Source organism: Columba livia, chromosome 14 (genome assembly GCF_036013475.1).
Source record: "Columba livia isolate bColLiv1 breed racing homer chromosome 14, bColLiv1.pat.W.v2, whole genome shotgun sequence".
In the NCBI taxonomy this organism is placed as follows: Eukaryota; Metazoa; Chordata; class Aves; order Columbiformes; family Columbidae; genus Columba; species Columba livia.
Window position 1 is genome coordinate 14747293 of NC_088615.1, and position 17585 is coordinate 14764877.

At 39.9% G+C, this 17585-nt stretch overlaps 1 protein-coding gene across 16 annotated transcripts in view; it reads left to right on the forward strand.

Moving 5' to 3' along the window:
- Positions 1-17585, forward strand: part of TENM2 (teneurin transmembrane protein 2) — a 645420-nt gene that overhangs the window by 511260 nt on the left and 116575 nt on the right. For all 16 annotated transcript variants that reach the window (XM_065030083.1, XM_065030081.1, XM_065030084.1 and 13 more), the window contains one exon: positions 12933-13055. In XM_065030083.1, the coding sequence (XP_064886155.1) occupies positions 12933-13055 (123 nt within the window). The remainder of the gene's footprint in view (positions 1-12932; positions 13056-17585) is intronic.

Consider the following 17585-nt stretch of genomic DNA (forward strand, 5'->3'; position numbering starts at 1 on the left):
TCATACCTTTTATGCATATCCAGTCCCTTGGTTCTTTATGCCCATTTAAATATGCAGAAGCGCTTTTTATTATTACCTTGCCTGTAAAGCACTGATATATATATAGGCCATGTAATTTATTGCAGTATAGACCCTTCTCTGCATATGTATTCAGCTCTTACAAATATAAATTAAAATCACGAGGCATAAAATATTTTGGTTGTTGGGCTCTGATTTTCTGAGATTTGTGCTATTAAGCTGTGGAAGTAATTCCTTTATGCGCTGTGTGTCCATGCTTTCCAGATAACTCCTTCTGCAGCAGTACATGGCTTTTCTTTGTAGCATTGTAGTGCCGGTGTCCTTGTGAGCTTCACAGTTCTGGCACAACCAGCGCAGTGCCTAAAGGTGACATAATCAGAGAGTACATGCAGGGACGTTATTTGAGCACCATATCGTTGAAGTGCACAGTATGTCTCTAGTTACTGAAAGGGCTACCATGAAATTTAATTTGGAGTTTTACAGACACATTTTGAATTGGAAATCTCTGTAATAACTTTCCCTTTGCTCAGCCTTTTAACTGTGAAATCCAGTTGGGGAGTTTTGAAGCAGCAGGTAGTGTCACAGCACTCTAGAGGGATTTTGCCAGAATTCAGCTAAAGTGCTTGCAAGTGTCATTTCCATATTTAACTAATTTCAGTTTTTAATTAGCTCCATGTGAAAAATAAGAGTTCACGCTGAGCTAAGCTGTCAGCACAGAGTCTTGTTTCCTTTCTAGCCTCTCAGGACAATTATTGCAGCATCCCCTGGTTTTTTCAATGAGTGCTCAGCCACCGCGCTCCGTCCCTCCCATTGTTCCCTGACAGGAGCCAGCGAGTGTGTTGTGTCTGCCTCGCTAAAACGGAGAAGATAAGTTCTCAAAATATTTCAAATACAAAATTGGTTTAGTAAAGGTTCAAAGAACTTGATATGTCTGACTCAGAAATACACAGCAGAGCAGAACGTCTCCCCCCTCAAGACCTCGCTGGCGCTGTGCAGTCAGCTACATTGTTCCGAACAATATCGGATCATTTCGGCTTCGTCACTTATTGCATTGGGTAGTATCACATTTTAGGAAGCACAGCATGAAGGCAGGTTTTTGTTCATGGTGCTTTCTGCAGCCTAAGTGCAAACAATGCAATGCTCCAGAGACAGTTTTGTTGCAAAGGCCTGTGGTCCTCTATAAAAAGAGAACTGCGTTTGCATAAAATTCTATCACGCAGTATAGGGATGGAAATTTGTTAATCCTGCATCTGAACTGAAAATTTACCTCTCGGGACGTGAATGCAAATGTTAAAATACTCTTCAAGAATGAAGTAAGAGCTGGAGTTTATGTAGACTCTGCAAGAACATGGGATGTGAACAGATCTCTGAAATAATTTTATGAAGTGATAGCAATCCTGAGTCACATATACGTGACAGCCATATAATGCCATTGTTATTTTTGAAAGAATGCAGTCATTAAATTGTCAAAATCACATTTAAATGGAAAAACTGGTGAAATAACTCTGTAGGTGTTATCACAGGATTTTTTTTTTAAGCCTGTCCTAGAAGGTGAGATTTGTAAAGATTTATTAATAGGTTTGGTAGTGTCTTCATTTTAATTTATATTCATGTGCTAGCTATAAAAAGGTTGTGTGGATTTGATTTCCCACCAATTAGTATGGACAGCCCATTCCAGTAGACAGAAACAGATTTTCTCTATTAGACCATAAAATCAAATACATCTTTTTCAGATTGAAATGGATGGGAAAAAAATCTCAGCTGTAGCACTTCCTGGGTACTTAATGTTAGTAATGTTGTGAAAGAAAGAGGTAAATACATTGCAGAAACTTGTCAGATACAGTGACACTGTGGAGTTTCTAGTCATTTTTCTTTTAAGTTGTCAAGAGCAGCTTTGATACCTGTTTCCAAGATGAAGCAAGTTCTTGAAAGGAGGAAAAAAAAAAAAAGGAAAATAAATTCAGTAGCAAAGAGTGAGTCTGAAATGCTACATGTATTTTCAATATAGTTTGGGGGTTTGTTGGTTGGGGTGTTAGTTCTTGATATAGTATTTACTGTTTTGTCCATCAAAGAAAAAAGATCCGTAACCCTGGTTTGGTTGTTGGCCAGCTGGGTGTTACAGACACAAAGAAATATTAGCTATGAAGTATTAACATGCAGTTCTACCTGCCATGTATTGCTGTTTGCCTCTTGTAGTAGAAGTTGTCTTCTCTTTGAAGGATAATTCCAAGTGATTTTATTGGTGTTATTAGATAATATTGCTACATATGTTAAAATTTATTTTATTAATCACTTAACATGCTTGTTATGCTTTACAAAGTGCATGTAATTGAAGCCAAAGGTTTTTGAGGGTAATCTAGCTCATTTTTTATTCTACGATGTATTAATTAATTGTATACAGTGATGCACATGCTAATGCATTATCACTCACGTCCAATTCACCCTGCAGTTTAAACTGTTGACTTTGAAAGGTAAAGTTTTTTATGGGCTGCATTACTATCGCCTGTAGAAAACGATACTTTTTCAGGCATTGTTATGATATTTGCGATCTCAAATACTTAAAATAAATAGAGAAGTTCCGAAGTGAAGGTATGTCCACTGCAGTCATTGACAATTATGACCTTGATTTCAATGGGCCTTCATCTCAAACAGCTCCGGACTGACCGGGGATGGACATTCTGCATTGCTGAGCTCAGCCAGCCGAGTTGTCTTCTGCACTGCTTATGTGGGAGACGGAAAGCTGCATTCAAATGATCAGATATCGGATGCCCTGTATGAGAAGCTGGCTTCTTTTTTCTGTTATGGACAACAGCAGCTCCATCTGTAACAGCAATTTCTACTATCTCTGCAGTGAATTTTGTTTTATCACAAGATCAAATTGAGCTAGTCTTAAAAACCCACATTATAGAAGGCAATTTAAGACAAAACAGATAAAGTAATACAAGTATTAATATTTAATTGTCTATTATGATGATGTTCCTTGGGTGAATTAGAATGGAAGTGTCCAAACCAAATATACTTGTCTTACATGGTGCATGGTGCACAGTGCTCGAATTGGACTTATGCAGACAGGTGTGCTATCGTAATGTTTCTTGGGACTTGAAGTGTACATGCAAGCTTTACTACATTCCTAGATCGGCTGATGAAATGGCTGATGAAATTGTAGAACAGGATGTTTTGGTGATGCAACTGATAATCATATGTGAACACACACACACACACACACACAAACACACACACTCATTCTCCATGCCAAATGTATATTGTTGCAGTCTGAAAACCTGCAACTCTGCCACTTAAATATAAAGCAGTAATCCAAAACTAAAATCGTGGCATCATATAAACCCTTCAGTGATTTCTGTGTTTTCTAATGTCCTCCCATATTGGTGTGATCCCACTGAAGTCATGTTCTCATTTGCAGCTGGCACTGCCGTCCCGGCTCTAGAGCGCTAGATGGGAGGATGCGAAGGCACAGATGCAGGAGGGCAAGGCTTTGGTCTCTGCTTTCTTAGGAAAAAACATTGTGCCTGTGAAGGCAAAATAAGCAAATATCAGACTTGGAAACCTGACAAGAAAAAGACAAGTATAAGATTAAAAATACAGTATAGCCCAGCCATCCCATACCCACTATGGGAAATGATTAGTAGAAATCTGTACCTTTATCTCAGTATCAAGATATTAATACCATTTAGGCTATGTTTATATATACCTTTTGAAGTATAAAGAAAAAAGTATAAACAGTTTATAGTGTTGAAAATGAATGAAAAGCTTTGGGAGAAGAAATCATATTTACTTTTAATCTTTGGATTTATTTCCTCTTTGTAATGAACTTTTAACTCCAATAATTACTTTGTGTGGAGAGTAAAACCTTAAAGTTTATAATTCATGCAAGATTTTACAGTCAGGTGATTAAATTAAACTATTCTTTATCATTTCCATTAAGGGAAGAATATACTCTGTGATTAGAAGTTACACTTTTTTGCACTCTGGACAGAAATTTGGCCATTCATAATCATGCAGTTCCACTTCATTTAGTGTATGCAAAGGAGTAATAAAGGTAAAAACTATTTTCTTATCAATATGGCCAACAATCAGAGGTTGAGTCAAGGTCTGAATGCTTTGGAACAGTTAGATCGTGAACATCTTGTTCTGCATGTTTGTAGAGATTAGGGCAGTTGCAGTTTCAGAAGATGAACGTAGTCGAATAAATGTTTGACATGATATCCCTTAGGGTTACAATGAGTATTAAAAGTAAAGCAGTTATTCTAATTCTCGTAAGATCAGGCATCAGTGATTTAAGAGAGCATATTTGTGTCTGTATTCCTTGAAACTCCAGTTTCAAGTCTCAGCTGGGTCCTTCTCTTGGAAACAGAGTAAAGACAAGCTGGCTACTTTGTTCATGATAATGGTGGCTTTAAGGTATGAAATTAAAACTGAATTCAATTTGCTTTGCATGAACATTAAACACTCACAATTGCTCCAAAAAAAAAGAGGTTTTCCATTGTGTTTTAGTCGAGAGCATCCCTTTCTGCTATTCTAAGCCTATTTCAGAAGTGGCAGTGTTTTGGCAAGGCTGGTAAAGCAGATATTATAGAATGTGGCTTTTCAGGCCGAAAGATGCTGTCTTAGGTAGATAAAAATATAAACACTTTTCTTATTAGTCACAACTACCTAGTTCAGAAGCAAGACTAGAAAGATTGCAGCCTTGACTCTTAGAATTGCCTCAAGAAGTGAGTTCATTTTCTACAGTCTAAGGAACTGATTAATCTTGTGCTGCTTTTCTACACTCTGTACAATCCAAGGCCTGTCACGAGAAGAAATGAATAATGCGCTGTGTTCTGCTTCGCTTTTAAGGTCTTTGTCGTGAGACTCCAGATTCTGAACGTAGCATGCAGTGCTACCCTTCTTGTGACAAAGAGATTGCTCTAAGTGGCACAAATCAAAACATTAAACAGGACTGAAGCAAGAAAAGTCAAAAAGTCTAAAGGAGGGATTCTTTCCCTGTCCCCTACCCCAGGTACACCTCTTGTTCCTGCAGGCTGGAGCTCTGCTTGCCCCTTGTTATACTTGGAATCAGGAGCCAGGTCTTCACACCCTCCAGCTTTCTGCACCCCCGAAGTAACTGCAAGCGTGTGTAAGCTTCTCAAGTATTCTGGAAGTAGAAAGACTGAAGCTGGACATAGAGGAATGAACTTTCAAAGCACAGCATGAAAGATATACCCACAAATCCCATTAGTAGTAATGTGATTTGTGTGCTTATCTGCCATGCAATGCTTTGAAAATTCATTCCATTCAGTTCATTGACGTGCACAGGGAAAGAAATCAGCTTGGAGGGGGTGCATAACTAATTAAAAAAAATAATAATAATTTTTTTTTTGGTCCTCCTATTTCTTCAACAGGAACACAGTGACAAGCAACCATCTTATAGCCCTCATTCCATCTCCTTTTTCATCTTGAATAACAGTTATTCAAAAGAAAGCAATTAATAATTCTCAGCAGAAGTTTTGCTGCTGATTATAACAATACACTCATTCATGGATCCTTGATGGTATTTCTATAAAATACTTGTTGGGCTGGATGGTTTAAAGCAGAAGCCCTGTTCTAAACACTTTATTGTCTAAAAGAGTTTACATGCTGAGGGTGAAATTATGCCTAAAGATTTCTTTCCTTTGCATTGTGTTTTCCGAAAGGCACAGTCTCTGCTGTGTCTCCCCCGTGAGCAATTGCGCACACCCGACATTTCTGCCATGGTGGGAAGCACCGTGCTCCCCTCAGCCAGCCAAGGGAAGGGTCTGCCTCTGGTTGCCTCAGCTTATGGCCCAGACAGTGAGGTACTGAGGGTGTGTTTGTAGGCTCATTCTTGCATTAGAGAAGTGCAGAACCTTCTCTCTGCAGCTGCGATAGGGCTGGCAGAACCTAGAGCCTGATGGTGCTTCAGAAACTTGCTGGGTGATCAGTCCTCACGGCTTTCCTCATGCAATCAGAAAAAACACCCCATCTTTCTCTGCAGAAATTTAAAGGAAGCTGTTGTTGCTGTTGTTTTAAGTGAAACTATTGAAGAACTTGGGCACAGTTAACAAGAGTATGAACTTGCATATAGGTAACATCTTGGGTACACAAAGGAGTGGTGTCTATGTGTAGAAGCAGCTGTGTTGGGTCCAATAAGTCAAATAATCCATTAACTTATCTCCAGCATCCAGAAGTGGTTGTCTTGTACAACAGGTGCATTGTATATGTACTTCTCCCTACTGAACCTAGTCTTGCAGTCTTTTTGGAGATGAGTGGAGGTGGAATAACAATATTCCCTGCTTTGTTCACTCTTCCCCTAATGATTCAGTGTTTGACTTGAAATTTTCAGGGAACTTTATCATCTAGCCCAAAATTTCCCTTCAGTTTGATAATAGCTCAGAGCCCATCATTTAATACATGCAGTTAAGATTACTCCTCTCCACCGTATGTTATTTTATCTTAACCAGTTTGAATTTTGTCTGCCATTTTAGGGCCCAGTTGCTCGGTTATATTATATCCCTACGTAGCTCTCAGCCCTCTTCTTGAATAATGCCCTATCAGCAGCACAGCCTGGTTTCCATTTGGAATTCTATCACATCATATATGATGGGTATGGATTTTTGAAAAAACTACTTTAAACTTTCAGTAGATAATGTATCAAAAATGGCAGACTTCCACCCAGCAAGCCATGTGGCTTTTGCTTTGCTTTTAAAAAAAGTCCTAGGAATGTGATGGATTTTTCTGAGATCTCTTGGGTACCATCAGGAGGACTCTGGCATCCTTGTCACAGTCACACCAGCTATTCAAGGAGGAATAAAAGTTCTTGCAGTTAGTCCTGAAGTTTAGGAGCGACATCATTGTTTCTCTAAAAAGGAAAGGTGCTGCTTGCTCATATTGTTTATTTTAAGACTGCTGCTTGTAAGCAACAAATACTCATATTCTTTGGTAATGATTTTCTGAGCACTTTAATACATGATAAACTGGAGGAATCACAGATTAGAACTTCCTGGAGACACTGTACCTTTCTGCTAGTAACAGAATATGAAAGGGCATTAGTATAATTGTGAGTCCAGGTCCTTGGATGGAGCAGCTTTTTGAGACAACTCTTCAGCCACCTTTTAATACGAGAAGTCACGTATTCTGTTTTAGCTACGTACTGATGGTACTTGTATTCCTCCTGCTGCAAATGCAGCTGAAGGGTGGCCAACAAAATAATCAAGCAAAGGATGGTGGCAGCCTCCGTCAAACATCTACGTCTTACTGAAATCTGGCTTTGCCAGGCAGGTTTGTTGCCAAGTCCAGATTTTGTGGGAGGGGACTTTTACTGATTGTCCACGATGATGAGATATCTTGTACATCAATAACACTTACTGAATTGCCCATCCGACAAAGCCGAGCTGTCCTCTGTGTACAGTTTCTGTTACTTGTAAGACACATTAGCAAAACATGGATCTCAGCCGAGATGCAGTTCAGCAAATTCTGATTGTCTGTGTGTTTGGAACTGTCTTGTAACCTCTTCAGACGTGAGAGGAGCCAGGGAATGCTGCTTATTTTTCTTCTTGTGGCTACCGAGTAATTCACACTCCTCCGATGAAGACCTGAAAGCACCAGCTGGAACCAGGTGTTGTGTTTTGAGGTACCATGAAGGTTTTTCCATGCAGTTCCTCCATCGTTCTGCTCTGTCCTCAGCCCTGCTATTCCTGTCTGGGCATCTCAGGAGGAGAGGTTGTCAGGCGTGATGAATTGTGCATTCATTCGGTAACGGGGGCAAGTAATCGCTGGGGAATAGGCCTAACACACGCGTTTCACTTGTGACTTGGGTTGAACTTGAACCAGTTACTCCAGAGGAATAGTAGTAGAATGTTAAACTACTATGTGTGTAGTCTTTTAAGGAACTGTTATTTTATGAATAATAATTGAGACCAGTAAGATCAATTTCTGATATTCCTGGAGTTCTGTTGCATGATCAAGAAGCAGTAACTAGTAAAGAACCATGAGTTTCAGCTGAATAACATTTAATACAAAGTATGTATGTAATAATGTTTATTTTTTAATTTGGGGGGATACATTTATTCAGGTTTTGTGGGTTACCTATCTATCTGCACCTAGAAGTGTAAAAATTATTTCACATCATACAAATATTGTGGTGCATTAAAAGAATATACAGACATATGAAATAAAAAATTGTTTTGCAGATAGTTCTTTGAATACATACACTATGAAATTACCTGCTGCTAAGATTTATTAGGTACCTTTTGTTTCATCATGTTTGTGTCTTATTAGGCCTGATTTGGAAATCACACTGAGCTGCTCAAGACTAAGTATGTACACTGGAATAACAAGAGTTACATCATTGTTTACCTCGGGTGGAGGAAACAAACTTTGAGTCTTTCCACTTCCATATAATAGCCTACATATAGCAAATGTGCTTTTAGTGTTGATTTACTACTGTTGCTCATGATATAATGGACCAATTTCTTTTTCACATGAAAAGAGGCTAGCCTGCTAGAGGTAAACAAAATAATATTACTAGATGCACCCTGACAAAGTGAGATAACAGTTTGATGGGTTCATTTTAGATGACAATAATTTAGGGTTTAGTAAGCACGACAACTTGGAAAATTAATAATATATGGAAACATTCTGAATTCTGTTCACTTTGTAATCTTCCCATCTTTTTGAGTCACTTAGGGAGTACTGAATTTTCTAACAAGCAAGCGGTGCATGTCTTCTAGACCTCAGCTGGGAAGATGCAGTAGGAAATGGGAAATCACTTACCTGCATATTTCTCCCTTTAAGAAGGAGTAGCATAAAGGGATAAGTGCAAAACCTGTCTATTGGCAGACGCTGAGTTCTAGTGCAAATGAAGCCACCAAAGGTCTCTCATTTTAAAAATAAATGGTCAAGAGCGACAGGAGAGCACAAACGGAGGACAGAGCTTTTAGAGTTTGGAAACTGTTGTCTGTTAGACCAAGCTCTAAATGGAGCGAGCCTTGGGTTTAGGGCCAGAACGAGAGAAGACTGAATGGAAGAGGAATGTGAGGACACTACTGAGTCTTAGAGAACATTCAAGAAAATTTTGCGTGTAAGTTTTGTCATTTTTGTGTCTGTGGATTTGTATACCTTTTGGGATTTCTTAAAATAATGTGTGAGTCACAATAGCTGCCTCTATCTTACATAAGTCTTAAATTGATCCTTGACAGCTCTACCACCTGGAGTGATGAACTAGTTCTCTGCCTTTGTTCTGGATGGGCACACAGGTTTAGCTGCCAGGCACTTTCGCTCTCTGTTTGCGCGTGTACTGGGGTGGGAGTGAGAGCTTGATGATTACTTTTTACCTAAACCTCAAAGGTTTTACTTTAGAATTTATTTGGTTTACATTCTCATTTTTATATAAATACACAATTCACTATCCTGAGTTACTAGATGTTGGTGTTAAATGAACCAAATAAATTCTGACAAGCTCAACATTTAAAAAACAGTTATTAGAGATAAGAACTTGAAAAATATGCTTAAATGTGGAGGGGGAAAAAAACAATCAAACCTACAAAACATAAGTGCTCTGTAAAATATAATTTATGAATACACCATACATATAACAGATAAAATGGCACTTTGTTGTGTTTTAAATCTTCAGGGATGTGTTTGTCCCTGAAGGTTAATGTATAAACCAAATGTAGAGCTCTGGAAATGTGTTTAAGTAAGTGGGCTGGTTTGGAAAATCAGCACTCATGTTGATGATGGTCGGGTTTGGATCTAGCTGAGCATCCCAATTCAGCTGTCTAGTGAACATCCTTTGGAGAAAATGTGGCCAGTGCTGTAATAGCTGATGGAAGTGTGTCTTTGGGGAAGAAGGCAAAGCCACAGCATCACAGATTATTTAGTTTTAGTTTCAAAGAAAAGTAAAAAAATAGGAAACAAGCACAAATGCACTAAGCCCAAATTTCTCTTCTGACACACATGCACTCAACTTCTGAGTGAATCTCTGTATTTCTAATTAAACGGGCTGCTACTTATTCCTTTGCTGGAGGCATTTTTTGTTTGATTAACAGAACAAAAGGTTAATCGTATAAATTTGCCATCTCCTCGCGTTGTGAAGCAGGAGAGCATCGGCAGCTCCTCGTTCTCCCTGCTGGGCTGCCAGGCGGGTTTGCAGTGTGCAGTGCAAACACCAGCGTTCCCCTCGGGCCTCGGTGACACACTTTTCTAGAGGTATTCATGGCAGAAGGTGAATGTTCCTCATGTTTGTGACTTCAGTTGTCCTAGTGGAAGTTTGTAGATCACATAACGGATATGTGAGCTGTGCTGGAGATTGGCATCTTTTCTCTATAAGGGACTATAGCAGACGTGCACATCCCTGTGCCATTAGAAGGAGATCTCATTGCTCCTACCTAATGTGCATCTCCGATTAACATAGAGCAATGGAGTTTATTAATGAAATCATGACATAATTGGAAGCAGGTATATCAGAGTTTTTCTTAATACTATGTTAGTGAGATCTTTTTTAATTCCTTGTTTGAATTTTCCTGGTAATTATAAGTTAGCAGCTATAATTCTTTTGGACAGACTATTAGTTATGGTTTCCTTATCTCTTTGTTTTGAGGAATGGTTCACACTTGAAGCAGCAGAATTTCATCTCTGCAAGCGACCTACATTTATATTTACACTTGCAATTTAAAAAAAATACACAATTGCAACTGTGAATATACACACTCAGAGCGAACAACCACAAGAGTCTAATTCTCTATGACTTATTTTCAATTCCCCAAATCTTCCTGCAGTGTCTGCTGGCAGGGGTGGGCCAGGGGGCTCTGTCTGGGGCCCAGGGTGCAGATCCTGTGGGCGTTGCTGGCCTATGCAGGCTTGATGGGGAGAGTCTGCATAAGCTACTGACTTGGTCGTTCTTTGAGCTTTATCAATAATTTTTCAGTTTCTTTGCCATACCGAAAAGAAAATTAGTTGCTTGAGATTAGACCAAACAGACTTTTAAAACCTTTGTTTTGGCAAAACAAAAAAGTTGTGATGGAATAAAACATTGACCCACATATATATATATATTTAAAAAATATTTTGCAGGAATTCTTAAACATTTCCTAGAAATTAATTGTGAGTAGTTTCTCAGCAAAACATCCTTTGAGGTTCATGCCTTGTATTTTTTACAATGCCAGATGCTTTAATATATTTTCAATTTTGCACATTCAGCATAAATGCAAAATATGGCAAGTGTCCTCTTCACACAAAATGTCTCCTGATTTTCATTACTATCCTTAGACATCTGCTTGTACCATAGGTATGGCTGGGGGAAGGCGACATTATTGAAAGCTATCTTGCTTCTTAGCTGCTTTTGTCAAAAAAAGTGGAGGTTAAACTCACATAGATTGTGTGCTGGGGAGTTTCCAGGAGATGGAATTGGTGGATTGTGGGGTTGGGAGGTGCTTTGTTTTGTATTCTTGGCTTTTAGGAGTGTGTAAATGAATCGGTCACATCCAAATAGATTCCCTGTATGCAGAGATTATCTGACTGATGTCTCAAGCACTGTAAACTGCAGGCCCTGTGCTAAAGTCCTATTGCCTTATCTATCCCCACTGTTTAATCACTGAATGCTTAGCTGTGTGGCCACTGGTGGCCCATTTGTGACTACACCAGCTCTTCCACAGTTGCTTATAAGTGCACACAAAATGTCTGCTCATTTTATGTGGATCTGACACTGCAGAGGTGAACAATTATGAGGGTGCTAATCATCATTTACATGTTCTGTCCCTAAACTGACATCAAATCCCCTCAAACACCATTTTAGTTTATAACTGAAAATGCTGTTCTCTGTGGTGTGCAGGTTTTTACCTACACCTTGTGTAAGCAGGAAGAGCGCTGATGGTGAATGGAGAGAAAAGGGAATAAAAACAGCTTTGTGGGCTTTTCTATCCCTCACCACTCCTCAATACGGGGAGGATGCCGTAGGGATAATATGATGAAAGTATGGAGATGTATTCAGGTAGCTGCTGTTTATACAAGCTGAAGATGCACATAAATCCACTGGCTGAATGATTCAGACCTGTCAAGTCTCATGCATTATGCACAGGACTTACTCAATTAGCCCCCGCCACAGCGCCTGCAACTCCTGCACTCTGCAAGATGCTGCCGTGGCCTTTCTCCCGCGCTGTCCCCGCCGTACTCATGGGCCTGTCCCCAGCTCAGGGACAGCCAGAGGGGCCACAAGGACATCTGCAGGCAGGGGGACCAACCCTGGCCGGGCTGCACGTGGCTCTGCCGTGTGGCACAGGCAGCTGAGTTTCATACACTGGATTAGAAAAAATGGTGAGGTCAAAGGATTGGCAAAGGCCTGGGTTTGTCAAGAAAGTTTAATCTGCAAAATGAAGACAGAGGCTGTTAAATCTGTTGATTTAAATAAGTTGTAATAAACACCAAATAATTGCACTACAAAGTCATTAGTATACATAGGGCTGAAGCTAATTTTATAATCAACGTATAAATTATCACATATAATTTAAACTCGGAGCTAGTATTTGCAGTAGCGCTTTGTTTCCCATTTTGCATCCCCCCTGTAGCGCGTGAATCGAAGAGGTATTGCACGATGCCGAAGCGAACAAATGCTCATCTCTCCGGAGTGTGAGCACTTTTCCTTTTGTGTTTCAGTAATTGAGAAGATCTGATAACTGAACAAAAATAAGACAGACACACGTGAATCACCAGGGCTTTTTGTTGTTGTTGTTGTTGCCTTTTTTTTTTTAGCTTATTAACAATCCTCTGAGACAAGTTGCTTTACCGTGTTTTGCAAACGATGCTTAATTGCAAGTAGCTGTAGTTTCGCCCCAACTTTTTTTTATTTTCAACTTTTTTCTCCCGTGCACGGTGTATTGATGTCTCCCGCCTTGTGTCTCCGGCAGCGATGCACCTCCTGGGGCTGAACTGGCAGCTGCAGCCGGCGGACGGACACACGTTCAACAACGGGCTGCGGCCCGGCGGAGCGCCCGCGGAGGACGGCGCGGCAGCGCCACCTGCAGGCAGAGGTGAGGCGGCGGCACCGCGCGGCAGCGATCGCCGTATGTAGCGTATATACACCGAGATGGTGCCGTATGTAGTGTATATGCACCGAGATGGTGCTGGATATAGGGTATATACACCGAGATAGTACTGCCTATAGTGTATATACACCGAGATGGTGCCGTATGTAGTGTATATGCACCGAGATGGTGCTGGATATAGGGTATATACACCGAGATAGTACTGCCTATAGTGTATATACACCGAGATGGTGCCGTATGTAGTGTATATGCACCGAGATGGTGCTGGATATAGGGTATATACACCGAGATAGTACTGCCTATAGTGTATATACACCGAGATGGTGCTGTATGTAGCGTATATACACCGAGATGGTTCTGGATATATAGCGTATGTACACCGAGATGGTGCTGGATATAGTTTATATACACTGAGATAGTACTGCCTATAGTGTATGTACACCGAGATGGTGCTGTATGTAGCATATATACACCGAGATGGTGCTGGATATAGTGTATATATACCAAGATGGTACTGGATATAGTGTATATACACCAAGATGGTGATGTATGTAGTGCACGTACACCGAGATGTTACTGCATAGGGAGTATATACATGGAGACGCTACTGCATATAGCGTATATACACTGAAGTGTTACTGTATATAGTGTATATACACTGAGATATATGCAAAGACTGTTTTAAGGCTGTTTTAGCATTGCTGGGGTTTTCTGCATTCTGCTGCTGGTAGCTTGCTGCGTGTGTACAGCTGTTCTTATTCTTTGCCTCTATGCACAAAATCATATAACTTCCAGAACCTCATCTACTAATGAAGAAGCACTACTCCATCTACTAACAAAGAAGTGGTCAGTCAAAAAATACACCTATGTTTTACTAGGTATACTATGTCCCATTTCCATGTATCACATAGAGATCATAGAATCAGATAATGGTTTGGGTTAGAAGGGACCGTAAAGACCATCTAGTTCCACCCCCTGCAACCAGACCAGGTTGTTCGAAGCCCCATCCAACATGCCCTTCAACACTTCCAGGGATGGGGCATCCACAGCTTCTCTGGGCAGCCTGTGTCAGGGCCTCACCAGCCCCATGTCTCAGAGAAAATGATTGACTTAGGGGCAGAAGTTCATTGTACTGCTTGGGAGAAGTCAAGAACTTTGGCTTCCAGATAGGACCAAATCCTTGGGGTTTTTTCTTTCTCAGCTGTAATTCTGATAGAAAACATTGAGGACAGCATAATTTGACTCACGGTGAATAATCTGTCCTGTGATATTAGTATGAGCAATGTAGGCAACAAATGGCTTCTTCTCCTAAAGAAAAACTGTGCTGCAGTGGAGGATGGCAGAGATGGGGCAATGAGAAGAATGAGGGAAAATCTAGAAACACAAATACTTTCTTAAACTGAGAAAGGATGTATTAAAAATACAGAGAAATTAAATGTCACAGGAAGGATTTCAGTTGTTTAAATTGAATGCGCTTTTTTTTTCTGGTGAGATTCACGTGTTCTCTTTGCTACATCACAATAAGGCTTTCCCTGATTATTACAAAAATTATGATAAGATGACAGAACAGAATGTTTCAGTTAGTCAAAGCACCTCTCGGACCTTAGTGGGCTCTGAAGGTGGGATGGGGAGACTGAAACAGAAGAGCACTTGCTGTTGATCAATGGAAGAGTTTTGTTCAGAGCTGAACATCATCTTCCTCTCAGGACCTGTGGCTTGTGTTAAACTGGCTGATTGCCCAAGCGAGGGTTAGAAGGAAATGCTGACACAGGATACTTGCATTGGTTTTATTGGAAAAAAATTAGTTAAAATAGATCTGGGAAAGGAAGCTGAGTGTTTCTTTAGCGTGCCAGATCATTTCATGGATTTATTTTTGTTTTCAATAAATGATACTACTGCACCTCAGCTTCATCATGTTTTCCATGAAGGGGCTAACTTGGGCGTCCTCCTTAACATGAAAACCGACATCCTGACGGTGGCAAGAACCTGTAGGTTTTCAGACAGCGGTTTGTTGGCTTGGCTTTCATCTCTGACTGACTGTAGGTCAAACTGGGTGAACAGCACATCCCTGAGTAGAAGGCAGAATGTTCATATCGCTGCGGAAATTCTTCCAGATTGTGCACAGGTGAGAGACCCTATGGTTTTAGGCAGGAACCTGAAGCGCTCAGGTCTGCAATTATGGTCACTTAGCAAACAACTGCTGTGTTTAACACGTTTCCAAATTCCCTCCCCTGCAGCTTTTTCTTACCATCTCTGTGCAATATAGGGCAGCAGGACTGTTGAATTGGAATGTGTTCGTCTGCCTGGGGCAGTTGAGTGCTAATCCTGGCAGTTTATCCCAGCCCCACTCTAATTAGCTCTGTCCATTTGAAGAGGCTGAGGTGCCAGCTGCTTTGGGAGTGGTAACCTCCTGGAGAGGAGACAAGGAGACAACTGCTAGTTCTGTCAGAAATTTCTGCAGTTAGAGCAGGCTGGAAAAGTTTACTTGTTCTTCTGACATTTTGTAGAAGGTTGCTGAAATGTTGATAATCTTGGGGAAGGGGGGAGAACAATATTTAAGCAAGTAATTGTCCACAGTGGAATAATATGAATGACAGGTTTGGATGAGCACCAGGACTATCTAAAAGACAAATTCTCATAGCAGGCAAGGGTGAAAAGTTGTTCTACCTCACCTTTCTTTTTATTATGTCCAAGTTAATATTGCTATCCCAGCAGTTTTGAGGAAAGCCTCTGACAGCTTTTAACACAACAACGCATTTCAGGGCTCAGGGCTCTGGCTGTGGAGAGTGACCTTTCTATAATTGACACAACTCAGGATGAAGCCATTCTTTTCAAAACATGGGTCTCCCCAAAGAAACCTTTAACCCCTAGACTGAGAACGGCCACTTAAACACAAGCTGTGCCTATTCAGCAAGCAAGGCATTTTAAAGTAGGGCAATTTAGAAGGCGAAAAAAAAAATGCAGCAGATATTTCAGTTTGATCTGCTTGTTCCTTATTAAGAGACTAAATTCTGGTATGAAATAATAAAACTGCAATTTAAGAGGAATGTAAATTACTTTATTACTGCATTTTCCCCTCTGAATGAAAACAAAATTCACTGTTAGGCTAACGGAGTTGCAGGTTTTTTGTAATTACACACTACATCTCGCTGGTAGTGGGCATGTCGGGAAGGAGCAGGCAAGTGAAATGGGTAGAATAATCCTCAGTGCTGCTGTAAAACTGCAAGTGAAGTGCACCACCCTCTGACTGTAAACAAAGCACGAGATATATATATATGTATATATATATTTGCCTTTAGGCTCTAGAAGTTCTGCTGAATTAGGGATTTAAATTAAGAGACAAAAGTAAAGAGAACATCCTTTCTTAATGCAAATGATAAGGTAGCGTTCCTTCATAGTGCATAAAAGCCTGCTGCCGTGTAATTGTGGAACTGCTACAGGGATGAGACAATAATAACATTAAAAAAACTTTCTGAGAGTGAAGCCCATTTGTGTCTTACACTTGTATAAGCATAATAGTAGAATTTAGGTGTAGTAAGTCTGAATTAGCGGGGACTGAATTACATGACCTTACAGGATTTTTCTGTGCCTAGATTCTGTTAATCTATGCCAAAAATGTATTCTACATTTAAAATTATATAGTATGCTAGACATACATTTCCATTAAATACGTGACTATGTGCCATTTTGTTTCTAATTGACCGAATATACTATAAAAGTCAACTTTAATCTTGTCAGAGGATGCCTAAAATAAACTACAAGTTATGTGGAAATATCCAAACTAACACCAGCTGCAAATCCAAGTAGAGAATGCTTCAGTGTAGGTTTTTCTTGTTAATGACATATTGTCTTTGGTGTGCTCACAAATGTAGCAGATTTTCTAGTAATTCCAAATCAACTCAGTGTTTTTTAACTTCATTGTTTGCTATAGTAAGGTTCTATAAAGCTGAAAAACACAGTAAGAGATTGTGGTTTCTGACCTTAGACACTACATTTTAAAAGACACTGCGGATAATTATGGGCAAGGATTGTGGAGCTGAAAAATCACTTTTTTTTACCATAAATATACTGACTCCTTGGAAAAGGTAGATTTGAATGTGTGTAATCCAGGGTTTGTGTCTGTTCAGACCAACCAGCTTAATCCAGGTTCATGCTCAGTTTATGAGATATTTCACCAAGTCTACCGCAGCGTATGGATTTTGAAAAGGCAATCACAGCTAATTAAATGGTAAAGTATTGAAGTGTTGTGAAAAATACTTGTTTCCAGTTATCAAATTCAGCATTGTAAATATATTGGCAGTATTAACACAAAGAAAGTTAAATTTGACACCATTTTACTTACTTGCTTGAGAGAGGGGAACACCACAAATGTACTGATCTAGCAGAAATTTGCTTTGAATACCTCTGGAAAGCTGAACTGAACAGTCATTCTGAAGCTGGATAGGTGGTCTTCTCTCTCCAAATGATGCTGAGGCCTCTGCCAGATGCTGCAGCTCCAAGTCACATTTTGTTTTG